Source organism: Natrix helvetica (genome assembly GCF_964273705.1).
Source record: "Natrix helvetica genome assembly, chromosome: 5".
Taxonomy (NCBI): domain Eukaryota; kingdom Metazoa; phylum Chordata; class Lepidosauria; order Squamata; family Natricidae; genus Natrix; species Natrix helvetica.
The window spans coordinates 53,270,360-53,288,783 of record NC_138551.1 but is presented as its reverse complement, the minus strand read 5'-3'; the positions used below and the strand labels follow the sequence as shown (position 1 = coordinate 53,288,783).

The window sequence follows — 18,424 nt, the reverse complement described above, 5'->3', positions numbered from 1 at the left end:
CCAAACTTGCTTGGAATCTGGAAATACTGAGGATGAAGGGTTGGGGGGGGGGATCCCACTGTGTTTACACTATCTTCAGGATGTTTCACAAATGAAATAAATAGTGAACTAGCAGAACTCCCTAAATCTTCACATTAGTGTTTTTTAATGCAAAATCCTTATTTGAAGTATCCATTCTTCATCATCTTTAACTCAGTATCATAGTGGATTCTTTGAATTGATATGTATTTTACTTGTATTTTTATTTTATTTATCAAATTTTTAAAACCACCTATCTCCCCCATAGGGCAACTCTAGGTGGTTTACAAGTAAAAAATAAAAAAAAATACACCTGCATATGAAATTTACAATTTAAAAAGGCAAGTGTAGATTTAAAATTAATATTAAAAGTTAATTAAAAGGCAGGGGGCTTTTACAATGCTAACTAGTCCCATGGCCATATGCTTTTCTATGAACCCCAAGTAAGGCCAAAAAAGCCATGATCCGGTGGGACGGGCTGATGTAATGGGAGGAAGATGGCTCTGTGGGTAACCTGGCCCATTCCATGTAAGGCTTTAAAGATCATAATCAACAATTTGAATTAGATCCAGAAGCAAGCTGGCACCCAATCCAGCTCATGCAGTAAAGGTATTACATTTGCCATCTTTAGATGCCCAAGATTGCCCATGCAGTCATATTTTGTACCAGCTGAAACTTCTGTATACTTTTTAAGAGTAGCCTTCTGTGGAACTATAATCCACAAAGTCCACTGCTATAATCCAAACACCCCCTCTCGCAGGTGTGGCCCTCCGCCCTTTCAAGGGCCCACCTTGATGACGGATTCATTAATCCCGAGAGGTGGAGGAAGCAGAGACTTAGGGGGTTTTTAGTCAAATGTTTTTTAAATTCTTTTAGGGGTTCAGGGGTTGGGGGGTGGGTGGGTCAGATCAGGAGCGATGACGAAGCCAGGTCACCAGGTGGGGTCTTGAGCAGAAGGAGCAGAGAGGAGGAGGGGGGAGAGGATACCATTCCTATACAGGGCTCCTTGATTCCAACGGTCGTAGGGAGGGGCAGATACGAGGACAGATTAACAACCCGCAGTCGGTTGGGAGACCGTGGGTGCTGGTTACACCCGGTCGCTTGTACCAACCCCCGCGTTCTAGGTGGTCAGGATTTGCAGGCCCAGGGCCTGAGGCTGCTGTTATGCAATGCGAGGTCCGTTATCAATAAGGCCCCCCTCATTCATGATCTAATTTTGGAGGGGGAGCCGGACCTCGCGGGAATAACGGAAACCTGGTTGGGCCACGAGGGAGGGTTACCCCTCGTGGAAATGTGCCCACCAGGTTACCAAGCATTTCACCAGCCCCGGGCCCGGGGAAGGGGCGGTGGGGTAGCAGTGATTATCCGGGAGGACTTAGAGCCGAGGGAGTCCACTGTGCCACAGACGTCCGGATGTGAATCCCTTGTTGTGAAATGGGGCCCTGGGAGGCAGTTGGGCCTGCTGATAGTATACCTGGCTCCCCGCCATACATCAGCAACCCTGCCTGAGCTCCTCGAGCTAATCTCATCGGTGGCGGTTGAGACCCCCAAACTTTTAGTAATGGGGGATTTTAACCTGCCGTCAGTGGGAGAAGCATCAGAGGGGGTTCGGGAGTTCATGGCTTCCATGACAGCCATGGACCTGACTCAAATGATTCAGGGCCCGACACACGAGGGAGGTCACACCTTGGACCTCGTTTTTGTCTCTCGCCAGTGGTTGAGTGATCTGGGAGGAGTGAATTTAACCATCACTCCTCTATCATGGTCAGATCACTCACTCCTCCGACTTGACTTCCCTGGTGCTACCCCTCGCTGCGGGGAGGCGGAACCGGAAAACACTAGATGGTTCCGCCCCAGGCGCTTGATGGAACCAGACAGGTTCCAGACGGAGCTTGGGCCACCTCCTGCAGCCCTGACCCGCCCTCGGGTAGAGGACCTGGTGGCCGCGTGGAATAATGCGACTACCGGGGCCTTGAACCGGGTGGCGCCTTTGCGGCCTCTCCGGCGGCAACGATCCACCCTGGCTCCTTGGTTCACCGAGGAGCTAAGGGTGATGAAGCGCCGCAAGAGATGCCTAGAGAGTCGTTGGAGATCCTCCCGATCCGAATTGGACCGAGCACAGGTACGAGCCCATTTAAGGACGTACCTAGTGGCATTGAGAACGGCCAAACGTCGATATTGTGCCGCTCTCATTGCATCCGCAGAGAACCGCCCTGCCGCCCTGTTTCGGGTGTCCCGCTCCCTTCTGTTTCAGAGGCCGCGGGAGGCCCCTCTACAGGGTAGAGCAGAGGAGTTTGGGAAATATCTGCTGGATAAAGTCGCTCAAATCCGGAAGGATTGGGTCCCCTTCAGTGGCCCAGTCGAGACGCCAGTGGCGAGTCTTGAGAAACCTTTTTGGGAGGAGTTTGACTTGGTTGCCATCGAGGATTTGGACAGATTGCGTGGACGACTGCGACCTACCACATGTTTGCTGGACCCGTGTCCCTCCTGGCTTGTACTGGCTTCCTGGGAGGTTACACGCGACTGGCTCCTGGGCCTAGTGAACGCTTCGTTGGGTGAGGGGTCTCTCCCGGCCGCCTTGAAAGAGGCGGTGGTGAGACCCTTGCTCAAGAAGCCTTCCCTAGACCCTACGGAGCTGGCCAATTATCGTCCTGTCTCCAACCTTCCCTTTTTGGCGAAGGTTGTAGAGAGTGTGGTGGCTTCTCAGTTCCCACGACATCTGGAGGAGAATGATTATCTAGACCCGCGCCAGTCCGGCTTTCGCCCTGGGCACAGCACTGAGACGGCCTTGGTCGCGTTGGTAGACGATCTCTGGAGGGCCAGAGATAGGGGTTGCTCCTCTATCCTGGTCCTATTAGACCTCTCGGCGGCTTTTGATACCATCGAACATGGTATCCTGTTGCACCGACTGGAGGGGTTGGGGGTCTGGGGCACCGTTTTGCGGTGGTTCGGCTCCTACCTCTCCGGCCGGACACAACGTGTGTTGGCAGGGGGGCAGAGGTCGACCCTAAGCCCCCTTACTTGTGGGGTGCCACAGGGGTCGGTCCTCTCGCCGCTCCTGTTCAACACATACATGAAGCCGCTGGGTGAGATCATCCGTGGTTTCGGGGTGGGATATCATCTGTACGCTGATGATACTCAGCTGTACATTTCCACCCCGAACCACCCCAACGAGGCCATCGAAGTGATGTCCCGGTGTGTGGAAGCCGTATGGGTCTGGATGATGACAACCGACTCAGGCTCAACCCTTCCAAGACGGAGTGGCTGTGGCCATTGGGGGCATTCAACTTGCCCCCGTGGAGCGGGCGCGCAATTTGGGCGTCCTCCTGGATGCCAGGCTGTCCATGGATGAACATGTGACAGCCGTGGCCAGGGGGGCGTTCCACCAGGTTCGCCTGGTGTGCCAATTGCGCCCCCTATTGGACCGGGACGCCTTACGCACAGTCACCCATGCGCTGGTGACGTCTCGCCTGGACTACTGTAACGCTCTCTACATGGGGCTCCCCCTGAAATGCACTCGGAGACTGCAGTTGGTCCAGAATGCGGCCGCGCGGGTGATTATGGGGAGTACCAAGTACTCCCATGTGACACCTCTCCTGCGCGAGCTGCACTGGCTTCCTGTGGTCTATCGAGTGCGTTTCAGGGTTTTGATTACGATCTTTAAAGCGCTCCATGGCTCAGGACCTAGTTACCTGCGGGATCGTATTCTGCCCCATACATCCCTACGACCCATCCGCTCGCACAGAGAGGGACTTCTCCAGGTGCCGTCTACCAGACAGTGCCATGGGGCGGCACCTAGGAGCAGAGCCTTCTCTGTGGCGGGCCCAGCCCTGTGGAATGACCTCCCCCCGGATATTAGGACTACTACTGACCTCCGCTCCTTCCGTGTCAAGCTCAAGACCCACCTTTTCCAAATAGCTGGCCTGGCTCGACCATAACTTAGTAACGCTCCTGATGGGTTTTTTAATTTGGTAATTTTATTAGGGGATTTTAATTTGTATTTTTAACTGTCTTTCACTTAAGTCCATCCTCCTCCATGCACATATGTATATGTCTCTGTTCTTTTGTATATATGTTTGTCTTATGTGTATTTTTTATCTGTTTGATTGTACGCCGCCCCGAGTCCTTCGGGAGAGGGTTGCGGCTAATCAAATAAATTATTATTATTATTATTATTATTATTATTATTATTATTATTATTATTATTATTATTATTATTATTATTATTAAGGCACGAGTGACTCCCTATCTGCTTATTCTCATGTGCACTTTTGTATTTCCTGCTTCTGAACATTGTTTGTTGGTTGTTTAGTCAATGTGTTTAGGTTACAGTTACAACTCTGGTCAACTAATATAGGATTCAGTTTAAAAATATTGATCAAAAGAATGAGACAGACAGACAGACAGTATGGCATGACTAAGGCAACTCACAATCAATCAATTTTAAACTGTTACAGGTAGGTTCATCCAGTACCCAGGCCAAATATTTGGAAGAATTATTACAGCATTATTAGTAGCCCTTGGTTAATGATGGTATCTGGGACCAACAATTCCATCACTAATTGTGACATTCCCAGTTGCCTTTATCAGCCAAATCCCATATGCAATGTCCCATAGCCATGTCATTGCCCTTTGTGACCTCTTGCCAGCTTCCCCATTGACTTTTTTTGTTGGAAGCCAGCAGAGAAAGTCACAAAGGGCAATTACATGACCATGAAAAGCTGAGATGGTCAGAACTATTACAGAACATACATCTCTCTTTGTTCAATACCATTATAACTTTGTTTGTTTAGTAGATTAATAAATAAGTTTTTCAACAAGTGGTCACTGAACAAATCTATAATCACACAGGCATCGGATAACTTACCTAGAAGATCATTTTGATTCTGACTTAAAGCCAAATTCAGGAAATGGGATTTAAAACTACCGCATTTTTCAGAGTATAAGATGCACCTTTCTCCCTCAAAAAAGAGGCTGAAAATCTGGGTGCATCTTATATACTGAACACAGCATTTTTGGCATCCCGAAAACCCGCTCCTTCACCAAAATAGCCATGCAGAGCCTTTAGGAGGCTTATAGACTGCTCCTGGAGGCTGGGAATGGTCCATTTTTTGCTCAATTCCCCCCCCCCCCCAGTCCCTAGGAACACTCTATAAGCCTCCTAAAGGCTATGCATGCCCTTTTTAAGACAAAAAACTGGCCCATTTTTGCAAAAAACGGACTGTTTTTGGGAGATGTGGAGAGTGCAAAAACTTTTTTTGAATTTGCCTCTTCAAAATCTGGGCGCATCTTATATTCCGATGTGTCTTACACTCCAAAAAATACGGTAAGTTCTTTCAAGGCAATTTTTCCCCATATCAAATTGGAATAATAAACCTATGAAGATCAAAATAACAGGGAATGATAAATCAGAGGAAATATATTCAAGTTACAGCTAATGTGGAAAATGCTTTCTGATTTTATTTTTTCCTGGAATTTCATCCATTCCAGACATCTAAAAGCAATGATCCATCACACTATTTCAGAATCACAGTCTTGGACAACAGAACCAAAACATATTTTAATAGTGCTTTGGAATGAGTAGTAGAGCACTGCTAATTATTGCTCTGACTTTAATATCTACATTCTCTTATACATAATGTAACTGAATTAAATATTCAGTTGACATGCATAAGCTGAGATCAGAAGGTAGGTCCCAGTTCTAATATAAACTATTAGATAAGGTCATTTTAGGAGAATTGAAAATTGTACAAATACATTTTACAAATGTGTTCTTACTGTTGAGAACAATATTGTTTGATACATTGCTCTATATGTGTTAATCAAGATCATGTTTTATTTTACCCTTTTCAATGATGTTATTGTTGTCTGATCATCCTGAGAGAGCTTTAGAGCAGTAGCCACTTTAGCCGAATTCACCACAATCTCTGCATTCAGTTCCCTGCATTTTGCCATGAGACGTTTTTCATTCTCATAGGACTTTTTTAGCACTGCATGGAGCTTCTCGTATTCCACACGAAATTTCTCCAGGCTTTGATCTCCTGTAAGTTCACTGATGACTTCTTGGAAGTCTTTCTCCAAAGCTTCAAAGACATTTTCTTCTATTATAGGCTTATCATACTTTTCCTGTATGAGAGGAAAGGAAAACTATTATATCCTAACCAAAAATATCTTGATCTGAATGGTGACATATTAGAGATTGTGTATCCTCTGTGTATGGAAATTCTGCTCTAATCCTGTTTTAAGCTTTTGCCTTTAAATAAATATTTGGAATATCATATAAGCATATATAATACACTTCTACAATTTAGCAAAACATCCCATAGATGCCCAGTAGGCATTTAATCCAATTTTATATCTATTCATCTTGGTATTTAAAATCATACATTTCATGAAGCTCCTATTTTTACCAAGTAATTATTTCTTCATGTGAGGTAAATGCACAGAGATACATACATTGCTCTAGGTGTAAATAATATTCCAGCTCTGATGACACCATGTATAGCTCTACTAAATTTGTTCATTCTAAAATAAGACCAAATTTATCCTAATGATTACAACATTCTCTTCTATGTCCTGAATGAATTGTTCATTCTTCATTCTTATTTTATTCTTATCGTTTTAGATATGAACAAAATTGTTCATGTTGTACCCTTGTATCTGTACTGAACTTATAGCCCACAATAAAACTATTTTTATTCTAAAAGCTTGAAATTTAATGGCATTTTGTTTATGATATACTACTTGGCGACAGAGAACTATGAAGGAAATCAAGCTGAAGCAAAGTTTTCTGTGGGCTAAGCAAAGTAGTACGATTGTTTCTGTTTTATTTTTCCAGACTGAATTCATGCCAAGCCCAGTTTTTCAGACCATAAAACATGCTTAATAGTCCCCAGGTTAGCCCAGAGTGTCAAAAAGCACAGACTGGAGCTAAATGAGTGGCAGAAGGAAAGTTTATAACATAGAACGGTTGCTGCAAACAGCAAAGGAAAATGGGTTCATCTAAAGAAATCCCTGTAGAAAGAGCACAAACTCGGATGATAGGAGAAAATAGGAAGTGGGAGGAAAAGAATGGAGAAAGGAAAGGAAAAATACACTGGATTAAAAACAATATTCAGGAATTACTTTTGAGCCAGAGAGATAGGAGAAAAGGGCTGTAGGAAGAAAAAGAAACAATAATAATAAAGAATAACAAGGAGAGAAGCTGTGAGTAATGAACTGAATAAGGAAGATCTAGTATACTGAATATGGATGGATGATGGATGATGGATGATGGATGGATGGATGGATGGATGGATGGATGGATGGATGGAAGGAAGGAAGGAAGGAAGGAAGGAAGGAAGGAAGGAAGGAAGGAAGGAGAGGGGTAGGAGGAGGACGAGAAGGAAAAAATGTCATACATACATTTTTGTATAGGTACATTTCTAAACCAATGACGTCCACAGGGGGCATCAAAAAAGAAAATATGTGGTGTCTTCAGCATAATCAAGGCTCTGCCCATTTTGTGTGTGCGATACACATATGCTGCTGCAACCATCATCTTGACTGTTTTGTTTGCCCATGCACATGCCCCAGCTTTAAACTCATTTTAAACATTTTCCATTCTAATCAATGTGAAAGGATAATATGAAAGAATGTAGCATGGTTAAAAAAAGAGTCACAAATGCATATAGCAAAAGCATTACTATGGACGAAAAGAGAAATTTGGAAATAACCAAAGGTCATAGAAGGAGCAAACAGTCTGGTGCTCTCTAAATATTTTGGATTGTGGACCATTCTGGTCCAGGCTGATGGAACTTGAAAACATCTGAAGGATTAGGAATATAGGGTGGGGGGGAAAGCAAGGATTAAGAATGGAGCATAAAATCTGTAAGGGTGAGTAATGCTTGTACTTTATCCCAACAAAATCATTTCCTGATAATATTCTATTTTCTTTCTTTGTCCACAGGAGATTGACTTCATCTCCTCCCCAGACCATGACCAAAATAGCCTTAAGATCTTATTAGTTGAATTCATATTAAAATGTTTTTCTTTAATTTTATCTCACCATAACTTAAGGTTTCTAAATTTTAGAATGCTTTGTCATTCATTATCTTGAAATGAGGTTAGTTGATCCTTGACAGTTTTGGTCTAAGCTGCAGCATAAACAGAGGTATGCTTTGCAAGTGAATGGTAAGTGTGTAAATGACTTCTATTCTCCATTCACTAACCAGCCTTGGCAGTTGCCTTTTTCCCCCCAAGCACTTGCCCCACTCCATTAGTACTCATTTTCCTGAGTTTCTTTTATAGCTAAAATCAACCTTGTGTTTCTAACACTAATTTATCTCACATTTAAGAAGAGAATAGATCTGCGGATTTTCACCATTTTACTTGTGGAAGAATAAGCATGTTTGAATTAATCCACCTTAACACAGTTCTGAAATTATATTTATCTTAAAATGTAGCACTTCTACTATGCATCAATGCACTCTCCAAAGAATAGAGAGACTGAATCTCTCCCAGCAATGGCTTATTTACCAATTTTCTTTATTTGTCAGTTTCCATCACTGTTACAGGAAGTGAGATGTTGCCCTCCAGCTAGTCAATTTCGGCATGTTCTACAATGTGGCAACTTTTCTTACTTCTCTGTAACTATTTCTGCCTTGGAGCTTTTCCAAATGTTTATTTCAGATCATTTTAATTTGGGAGACGCTCGAATAAGTTATAGGAGGAGGGACAGACAAAATAACGAATGTAAAGAAAGCAGAAAAGTGAAAAACAACCAATATTTGTTGCAGTTCTCACATTGGTGAAATCTGTCTGGTGACAAATTGGAAAAAAAGTAACAAAACTAGAGGGAAAGTCAGATACTTTGACAGATGACACCATGTTGAATGACTCAGAACAGACATAAGAGTGGCAAGATACAGACCAATGAGGCAGTAAGTGTAATGTTTGTGTTATTTTGTAGAGTTTGTAGAACTCTAATTCAATAGTAGGAAGGAGTCCTACAAAAGAAATTCTCAGAGAATCTTATTCCCCACTTCTTGGTGGGAATTATAGCCTAGGTATCAGGTTGAATCAACTTTTATTGGAGAAATTTATCAATGAGGTTTCTAACATATGACACCGGTCAAGAGAAAATAACAGGAAGTACTGGATGGATGGGGACCCAATAATGTACAGATCAAAAATAATAACAATGTACTTATTCTGGGACAATAACAGAAAATAAAATACTATCCGTAATATGAGAAATAACCCTATTCTAAGTTATCCATTTTGTGATTTACATGAACAATACTGTGGAGACTTTGACTTGTCCACCTCTGAATTCTGGGAAGATTATAACATTCAAGAAAATAGATCATAATTTTGCAAATTAAAATAAATGGAACTTTATTTATTCCATTTCTGTAGCTACCCATCTTAATCCAATTGACTCCAATTAGTCATGACTATCTTTTCCACTAGCAGCTTGAGTGTGGGGAGACGAATCTAGATAGTCCTCGACTTACGACCACAATTGAGCCCAAAATTTATTGTTTTGCCCTATTTTTACAATCTTTCTGGCCTGTTGTTAAGTGAATCACTGCAGTTGATAAGTTAGTAATACGGCTGTTAAGTGAATCTGGCATCGCCATTGACTTTGCTTATCAGAAGGTTGCAAAAGGGGATCACGTGACCTTGGGACACTTGCAACGGTCATAAATATGAATAGATTTGCCAAGCATCTGATTTTTGATCACACGATGATGTGGATGCTGTAAAGGTCCTAACTGTGAAAAATGGTCGTAAGTCACTTTTTTAAAGTGACCTTATAAAGAAGGGACTTTTTATTATCTATTATGGATGTGTGATAAAGCAAAGAAACATTGGAGTAAGATTCATATCTTAATACAGAAAATTCTTAAAGTGAGTATAGAAAGAAAACCAGAGACTTTTCTTTTTGATTTAATGGAACAAGACCTGGAAAAAAAATTTGGAACTCTGGTGTTATATATGTTGACAAGCAGAAGACTACTCTGCACAGAAATAGAAAGTCACCTCGATTCCCACAATAGATGAATAATTACAAAAACTGATAGAGTTAACAGTGGTGACTAAATTGGCTGCTTTGATCAAAGAAAACAATACAAATACTTTCATTTCTACTTGGAAACCACTTCTGGACTTTGTGCTTGAGGTGGAAAAAAATGAAACTTTGATTTTGGTTCTTACCGATTAGATAGATTTGTTGTTATAGAAATGGCTAGTTTCTATTATTATGAAAAAGTAAAAAGTTGAGGGTAGATCTTACGGCCTTATTTTACTGCACCAAGAGAGTCGGAAGTCAATGCCTTCTTTTTTTTTTTTTTCCTTTTTCCTTGCTTTCTCCACTATCCACTCCCTTTTTTCCTTTCCTAATTTCCCTAATATTTGCTTTGGTATTCTTTTTGTACGTCATATTATCAAAATAATAAATAATATCATAATAAAATATTAATATATAATAAAACTACGAATAAGTAAGTCACTTTTTTTCAGTGCCATTGTAACTTTGAACGGTCACTAAACGAACGGTTACAAGGACCACTTGTACTTTTTAAATTCAGTTTCTAAAAACATGCAAGTGAACCCGCACTGTGATGTAAAAGATGATGTGACTGAGAAGGGAAAACGACCTTCCTTCCATGGGTTGAGGAGCACAAGGCAACCTCCGAGGTTTCCAAGCAAAGCTACCCAAGTCTCCTCTTCATGGGTCGCTCCCGCTCCCTTATTAAAGAGGGCGAGATCTGGGGAAGGCGACATGGAAACGATCTAAAAAGCGTCAGCCTGGGGAAAGGGGAGTCTAACTCTGTTGATAGGGAAGATACTGGGAAATAAACGGAGGGGATTGCATTGCCTGGACGGGATCTCACCTCAGCCATGTCTGCAGGGAGGGGGCGATAGGCAGCCCCGGCACCCGAAGGGGAGAAGAAAGAGAGCGGAATCCCCCACTGGCTGAGCCGGGCGGAAAGCCTGATTGTCCCAGCTGGGTCTCCGCAGCTGTGTACACGGCCGCGCTCTCGTCTCTTAGCAACCTCCCCTCCCTCTCTCCTTTCCTTCCAGCGCCCCCTGGTGGGACACGTCAGGCATAGCTTACGCTCGGCTTGTGGAAGGAAAGCCGGGAAAGGCCGCTTGTCTCCAGCAGGGATGGAGCGGCTGGTTATTATTCACGTGCACCCACCCCGTTTAGGCTTCCCTGTTTTTTCTTTGTTTCCAGCTCCATGCTCGGAACTGGCGTTTGTTTTTCTAACGTGGCGTGCTGCCTGTAGGATTGGGGAAGGGAGGCGTTTAAGAAAGCTGTCGAATAAAACACATCCTATTAGGCAAAAGGCGCCGCAGTATCAAAAGAATTGTTGGTTTCTTTCCACGGTTTCTGGGCTGAGGGGGGACCGCCATCCTGCAAGTTCTTCCCTTATGAATGTGGAGGGACGCAACCGCCTGTCCGTGCAAAATTAAACTACCTGGTTCACATCGATTCAGCACCAAACAACCCGAAAACTTCACGCGATGCAGATCGCTTGTATGGAATCTATCTGGGAAGATAAGGGATCCCGCGTTCGGGATCGCAAGCGATCAACAGCATGCATCTGGCAGCTCACCAGCCTTGTTGGGCTGGAGAGTTTACAGATGTTTTCCATTCTCTTCCCCGCATCCAGGTTTCAAGGCTACCTACGATTCCGAAGGTGGTTAAGGGCCTTCTTTACTAGCAGCCGTTGATATCCTGATTTTCTGCGAACCCGTTTATTTACCACTTTAATTTTATTTCCTAATTGACCCTTGTCGAAATGGTTTACAATAAATGCTAGCGTTTAATTACCTTCTATGTCGTAAAACATTTATTTTTGTCAGTCTTGACTCTCCTAGCACTTGGTTTCAAGAGATGCTCATGAGTTCTAACACTGAAAAGGGGGGGAGTTAATCCATTTTATTTTATTGCCCGCCTGATTTTACACATTTCTGTCATGTCTTCTTTGTACCTTCTTTCATTACAACTTAAAGAACGTAGTTGCTATATTTTTACTTGTAGGAAGGTTCTTCATTCCTTTAATCAATGCAGTTATTCTTTTTTTGCATCTTTTCTAGCTCTTTATCCTCTTTAAGATGTAATGACCAAATGTCAAATCATTAAATGGGGAAAAATAGCAAATTATATTCACATAGGTTAAGTGTCTTTTTCTTCCCATCATATTTTATTAAGATAAAGCCCTGAAGCCTTAGAGCAAATTAAGTTTCAGAATAAGATAAGGGACTGGCAAGGAATCCTAAGCAGTAGATAGATTTTTTAGGTCTAGTGAGAATTTTCCCTTGAAGGAGGGCAAATTGTAAGGAAGGAAGAAAAGATTTTGGAGTGAATGAGGTGTGCAGGAGATATGAACCGGAAAATTAGAAAAAAACATAGGACCCAATATCACCCTTAGTTTTAGTATTTGGGGAAAAAAATCAGTTTTAATGGGCTTATATTTAAGAGTAGAACATAACTGCTTTCTGGAACAGGTTCTAATTAACATTTGTCAACTATTGCCTACCTTATGATTATAAAAGTTATTACAGCATAAGGATAACACCAGAATCTTCATTTATTTCATATATTTTTTCGTTTTTTAAAAAAACTGTTAAACTATTCTTCCCTCTTTTGTACTTTATAAAATTAAATCCAGTGGAAGTAATTTTACTGAAATCCAAACAACTCAAGCGCTTATTCAATGAAAAGAAACATTTTTATTTATATTTATTTATAGGCAGACTCCCAACTACTTGCTTGATCTTTTCTTCTTTCAGTGATTACTTCTGTGCAGATGTTTCTTGCAATATTTATTATCTTGTATACTTATGAATCTGCTGACTTAAATAACAGATATATTTTTAAAAAACAAGTCTATAGTCATAAATGTGGGCAGGCTTCTGCTGATTTTATGTAGGTGACATAAGTTCTGTACTGAAATCAACATCTTACCCTGCTTCATCTGAAAAGAAAATATAGAGAAATCATGTAAGCACTGTTTATTATCTTACAACAGGGGTGTCAAACTTGCAGCATCATATGATGTATCCCAACTTTTCCCCCCAGAGCTGACTCATCCGGCCCACAGGCTGCAAGCTTAACAGCCTTGCCTTACAGTGTCATCACTAAATTAGTATAAATCTGAGGCAGGCTTCTCAAATCCAATGCCCACTAGATGTTACAACTATCATTCCTCAAATTAGCAGCCAACATGACCATGTTGCCTGAGAATTCTGGAAGTAATACCATATAAATCTCAGAGGTATCCAGTTAGATAAAGATGGTATGGAAAAAATAATTCTTGCTTCATATTAAAACAAGAATATATGCACATAAAATAGATAGTGCAACCATTGCTTATGATGAGATTTGTTTTTCTGCATTTCTGCACTATTCAAGCACAGAATACAACTTTTTTGAGAAGATTGAACTCTAGGAGTGTGAAAATGAAGTACATCTTTATGTCCATCATAAAATGAAGCATGTAAACACATTAAGCATGCTGTGAAGTCTCAATAAATAATCTGCTGCATGGTTAGTGTATATAAATAATATTTCAGATATTAACAATACTTTATAACACACATGTGACCAATTAAATTCAGATGATACATCTATAAGCTTTAAGCTAAACATATAATATCTAACTTACGTGGCAATATTGAAATAACCACCAGGTAAGAGGCATCATTGGCCATTTCCCACATATAAACAATGAAATACACTAAAACTTCACCCTAATTTCATCTACATATAAATCACTTGCAGGAGGAAATTATTCCCTTGTTAGCCATATTATAATAAGGAAATGCACTAGGTGGCACTATATAACCATTAAAATATAGCAATTATACTGAACTTTACCTTGTTTTACTCTCACTCTTTCACACTAAAATCATCCCAGACACATATGATTTTCTTTATATAAATTGTTCTCCATCTTATTATTTTGGTGCTTGTTTAATCTGTACACCTTCATGTACACAAAGCTTCAAACTGATGACAAGATGGGGGATCTGTATTATACCGCTATGGTTGTGGGTGCTTTCAGGGGAAGAGTTCCCAGTTTTGCCTGCTGAAGGTATTCTTATATACAATACAATAGTAGAGTTGGAAGGGACCTTGGAGGTCTTCTAGTCCAACCCCCTGCCTAGGCAGGAAACCCTATACCCAGTGGCGTAGCGTGGGTTGTCAGCACCCGGGGCAAGGCAAGTAATTTGCGCCCCCTAAAGCGAGGGCGGCCCGACTGCAGCTGCCCCTGGGTCGGCATCAGTCAAGTGAGGCTCTCCATGCTGGCCTCCTGCCTTCCTCCCAAGGAGGAGCTCGAAGGGCAGCGGGAAAAGGCTCGACTGAAGGGAAGCAGGTGCCGCGGGGGTGGGAGGCGCACCGGGGGCTTCGGGAAGGCGCCGGCTTCCCGGGGCGCTCCAGGCGGAGCGGGAGGACGCGGTGGCGTTGCAGCGGCGGGCAGACGGAGCGCAGCGCAGCGCCGCTCTCCTTCAGCTCCGCCTGGAGCGCCCCGGGAAGCCGGCACCTTCCCGAAGCCCCCGGTGCGCCTCCCACCCCCGCGGCACCTGCTTCCCTTCAGTCGAGCCTTTTCCCGCTGCCCTTCGAGCTCCTCCTCGGGAGGAAAGAGATGGCCACAGTCCGGCAAAGGGCGGCGCAGGGCGAGTCAGGGCGCCCACCCAGATGTTGCGCCCGGTGCGGCCGGCCCCCCCTGCACCCCCCACGCTACGCCACTGCCTATACCGTTTCAGACAGATGGCTATCCAACATCTTCTTAAAGACTTCCAGTATTGGGGCATTCACAACTTCTGGAGGCAAGCTGTTCCACTGATTAATTGTTCTGTCAGGAAATTTCTCCTCAGTTCTAAGTTGCTTCTCTCCTTGATTAGTTTCCACCCATTGCTTCTTGTTCTGCCCTCAGGTGCCTTGGAGAATAGTTTGACTCCCTCTTCTACTCACTACTCCAGGGAACCAATTAGCCACCAGTTAATTGAGCCAGCTGCGTGCAAACCCACTCAAACCTATGACGTTAGGCACATGTAACGATGTAACTGCACAATTGTATAATGCATTTGTATGGGCTTTTTTTTTCTTCTGTCAATCATATCTACGGTAATTCTCATGGACTCTTGTCAGTCAGAATCATTCCACCAAGTGCTGTCCCTATCCACAGAACTGCTCACAGAAACATCTAGTCCACTCTCAGTCCTTACCTGGAAGTCTTGACCTGCAATTATTTTTTAAGGGGTTCTTTATGGCTTAATATAATGTTCTCCCATCTGCATCTATACAAGGTAAATTAAAATTTTCCCTGGAAAAGCAAACATGCTCCTGTTCTAAGAAGATTAAAACAAATAATATTTTATTATACTTCCTTTTCTACAAGACTTGATAAAATACATTAATCCTCTACACAATTACCCAGACAAAGAATGAATTTTCTACCATTCTGCTCCTTTCAGATGTAAAGTATCACAAAGATTTCAGGATAGCCAACTTCAGAGTAGCTGCTGTGAAAATACAAGATAGTTCAACCTGAATGTAACAAGCTGTTGCTAGACTTTACAGTGTTTGGTAATTAGTGTTTGATCTTTGATTGTAAATGAAAGTTGATGTATGGGGTTTACAACTTCAAATCAGAGCTCTTATGTAATCTCCAAATCCCTTGAATATAGTTATACCAACCTCTCCAAAAAATGGCAGCTAAACGGTAATATTTAATGTGCAGAAGAAAAATATTAGATGAGAATCAGTGTCCTCTGTTTGGAAGAACTGCTTACAATTATACTTGGATTAAATATCATTCTTGTTTGGCTTCATTCATTTTCCTAATATGCCATTCAAAAATAAATCATAAACCTTAGTTAAAATGTAATGTGCAAAAGAAGGTCAAACAGTAAGCCTTGGCCCCAAAATAATTGTAAATTATACTTCTAAATAGTTAAGTACTTCATTCTTTTAAGTTACAGAAACTGGGTTATAAGAATATATGCTGCCTCCGCTCACACTACTGTTCAGGATGGGAGAGTAGTACATTGTTACCTACCTGTTGCTTTGAAAGAAAACACATAAAGCAATCCTGCTATATATTCTGTTGCTAGTTCTGCAAATCAGAAGTGTTCTGATTTATATTTCTATTCCATGATACTTCTCAGACTACAGGTCAGGATGATCTATTAAAATGGCCTACGTGATTTGTTTCCAATCAGGGAGACTCAGGTTCACAGAAACTCCCTGGATGTCTTTGGACCAGTCAAATAGGGGGAAAGAATTTATATGCACTACATCCCTGAGTTCTCGTACAATAGAGGGAATATTTTAATTAAAGACTTTGCGCATGTATTCATTCATATATTGCACTCAACCCAAACGTTTTAGTTTCCTATGCTTCTGTTACAAAAATACTCTTTTGAATTTGGATACCTCAGTAAATCAAAAAGGTTTGCTAAATGTAGCATATAATGATATTCTCAATTGTGGGCAGGCACACACTCATTTATTAAGCTTTTGAATTTACTGTGTTTGTAAGTACAACCTTTTCCTAAATACCAGTACAAATATACATTCAGAAATGAGACATTTCACTGATTCCATATGTAGACTTGTTGCTCTCTCAACAGACAACAGCTTTGAAAAATATATTTATAAAACATGATTCAGAGAATAGACCTCTGTCTTTGATATTTTTTGTTTGTCATCCCTGTCATATATGATATTCAGACAACATCCACCTACATATAGATATAATATGCACACAGTTATATGTTGGGAAGACACAGGATTGTTTTGTAATAGGTTTTGATTGCTTTGTTTTCCCCATTGCAAAACTCTGAACAGGGATCCTTATGTAAGCAAAACATTGCCAACCAAATGGAAGGCCCAACAGCCTCTTTTCATAACACCAGTTTCTTATTGGAGAGAATTATAGGACAATCTACCATGGTGAAAATATTCTAGACATTTGGTAGATAAAGTTCTTCATTCGGACTTGGCAAAAGCATAACCTTGGTTGCTTGGCTAATATTGTGATCCTGTTAGTCCTTAGGAAGTATACAAGATCTTCAGAACTGCTAACCCAGCCACATGATTATGTCCCTATGTTGGAAGAAATGTCCATCTGGGTTCAGTTTCAAGTGGGGAAAAAGATACTGGAAACATGGAGGCTGCTTGGAAAGATGGCTTAATGGTTGATAGGATCACATGGCTTGAGTTCCTGAACAGAAAATGGGGATCACTCTCTGTTTTCTGTTCCTGTGTAAGAAATGTATTCTGATTGGTTGTCAGACTCCCAGGGGCGGGAGGGGTGAGGGGGTCTTAGCTAACTTCGTAGGTTGTGTGTCTTTTGAGTCCCAAGCTTGGTTGAGTTCCCAGATGCCATGTGGTGAGTTTCTGTAGAGGGTTAAACCTACCTTTGTTATGTAGAGTAGACTAGTTCAGGCATTTTAATGGCTCATTGACAAAGGTGGGGGCTATTAAGAGTGAGTCTGTTTCCTGCCTAAAAACATGTTTCTCCATTTCTTATCCAGGGGAATATAATATTCTGCCTTTTCAATATTTCCCAGGCTATTTCATTTTTCTAGGAGAGTGGTGGGTGCTAAGTTCCGACACCTATTGACGGGTGAAGGCTGCCCAACAGTTTTGTTTTGCTTTTTGTGGTAGTATCTGCTTCCTTGAGGGTTCGGGGGGGGGCTCTGTTGGCCTTGATGGACATGGTGGTGTGTCCCTTTTTTTAAAGGCTATCACTGGACCTAACCATTCTAGATCGTTTTTGTCCAGTCTCCAACCTCCTGTTTTTGAAGACAGTTGATAAGAAGGTGATCAGTTACAAGTCCTGGAATTAATGGATTACCCTGTCCCTCTTCAGTTGGAATTCACATCAGCATACAGTATTGAAATATTTTGCTCATGCTTATCAATGACTTATGGCATGGCCAGGATGAGAGTAATACAACCTTCCTGACTCTCCTGGATGTCTCAGTGGCTTTTTTTGATATTGTTTCTTATAGTACTTTTCTGGACTGGCTGCAGGGAGTGGGTTATGGTGTTGCAGTAGCTCTCCTTTCTCTGTAGCCAAATCCAGTTGGTGTTGGTAGTGGGTAAGAGATGAGATCCAAAGCCTTATGTCTGTGGAACATTAGAAGAGATAGATAGATATAGATGATAGATGATAGATAGGGAGAGGGAGAGGGAGAGGGAGAGGGAGAGGGAGAGGGAGAGGGAGAGAGAGAGAGAGAGAGAGAGAGAGAGAGAGAGAGAGAGAGAGAATGAGAATGTAGTAGTATGGTAATATAGTATAGTGTTACATGGCAGTATAGAAATGTCCTTCTCGGTTCAGTTCCAAGTGGGGGGAAAAGACACTAGAAACTTGGAGGATGCTTGGAAATATGGTTTAAT

The 18,424-nt window shown here is 42.0% G+C and overlaps 1 protein-coding gene across 1 annotated transcript in view; it reads right to left on the bottom strand.

Moving 5' to 3' along the window:
- The window catches only part of CFAP58 (cilia and flagella associated protein 58), a 68,950-nt gene extending 57,942 nt beyond the window's left edge, over positions 1 to 11,008 (bottom strand). Inside the window, exons 1-2 of the mRNA XM_081954192.1 lie at positions 10,899 to 11,008; positions 5,863 to 6,144 (exon numbers count right to left, since the gene is read on the bottom strand). Of these exons, the coding sequence (XP_081810318.1) occupies positions 5,863 to 6,144; positions 10,899 to 10,907 (291 nt within the window). The 5' untranslated portion in view covers positions 10,908 to 11,008. The remainder of the gene's footprint in view (positions 1 to 5,862; positions 6,145 to 10,898) is intronic.
- Between the last annotated feature and the right edge of the window lie 7,416 nt (positions 11,009 to 18,424).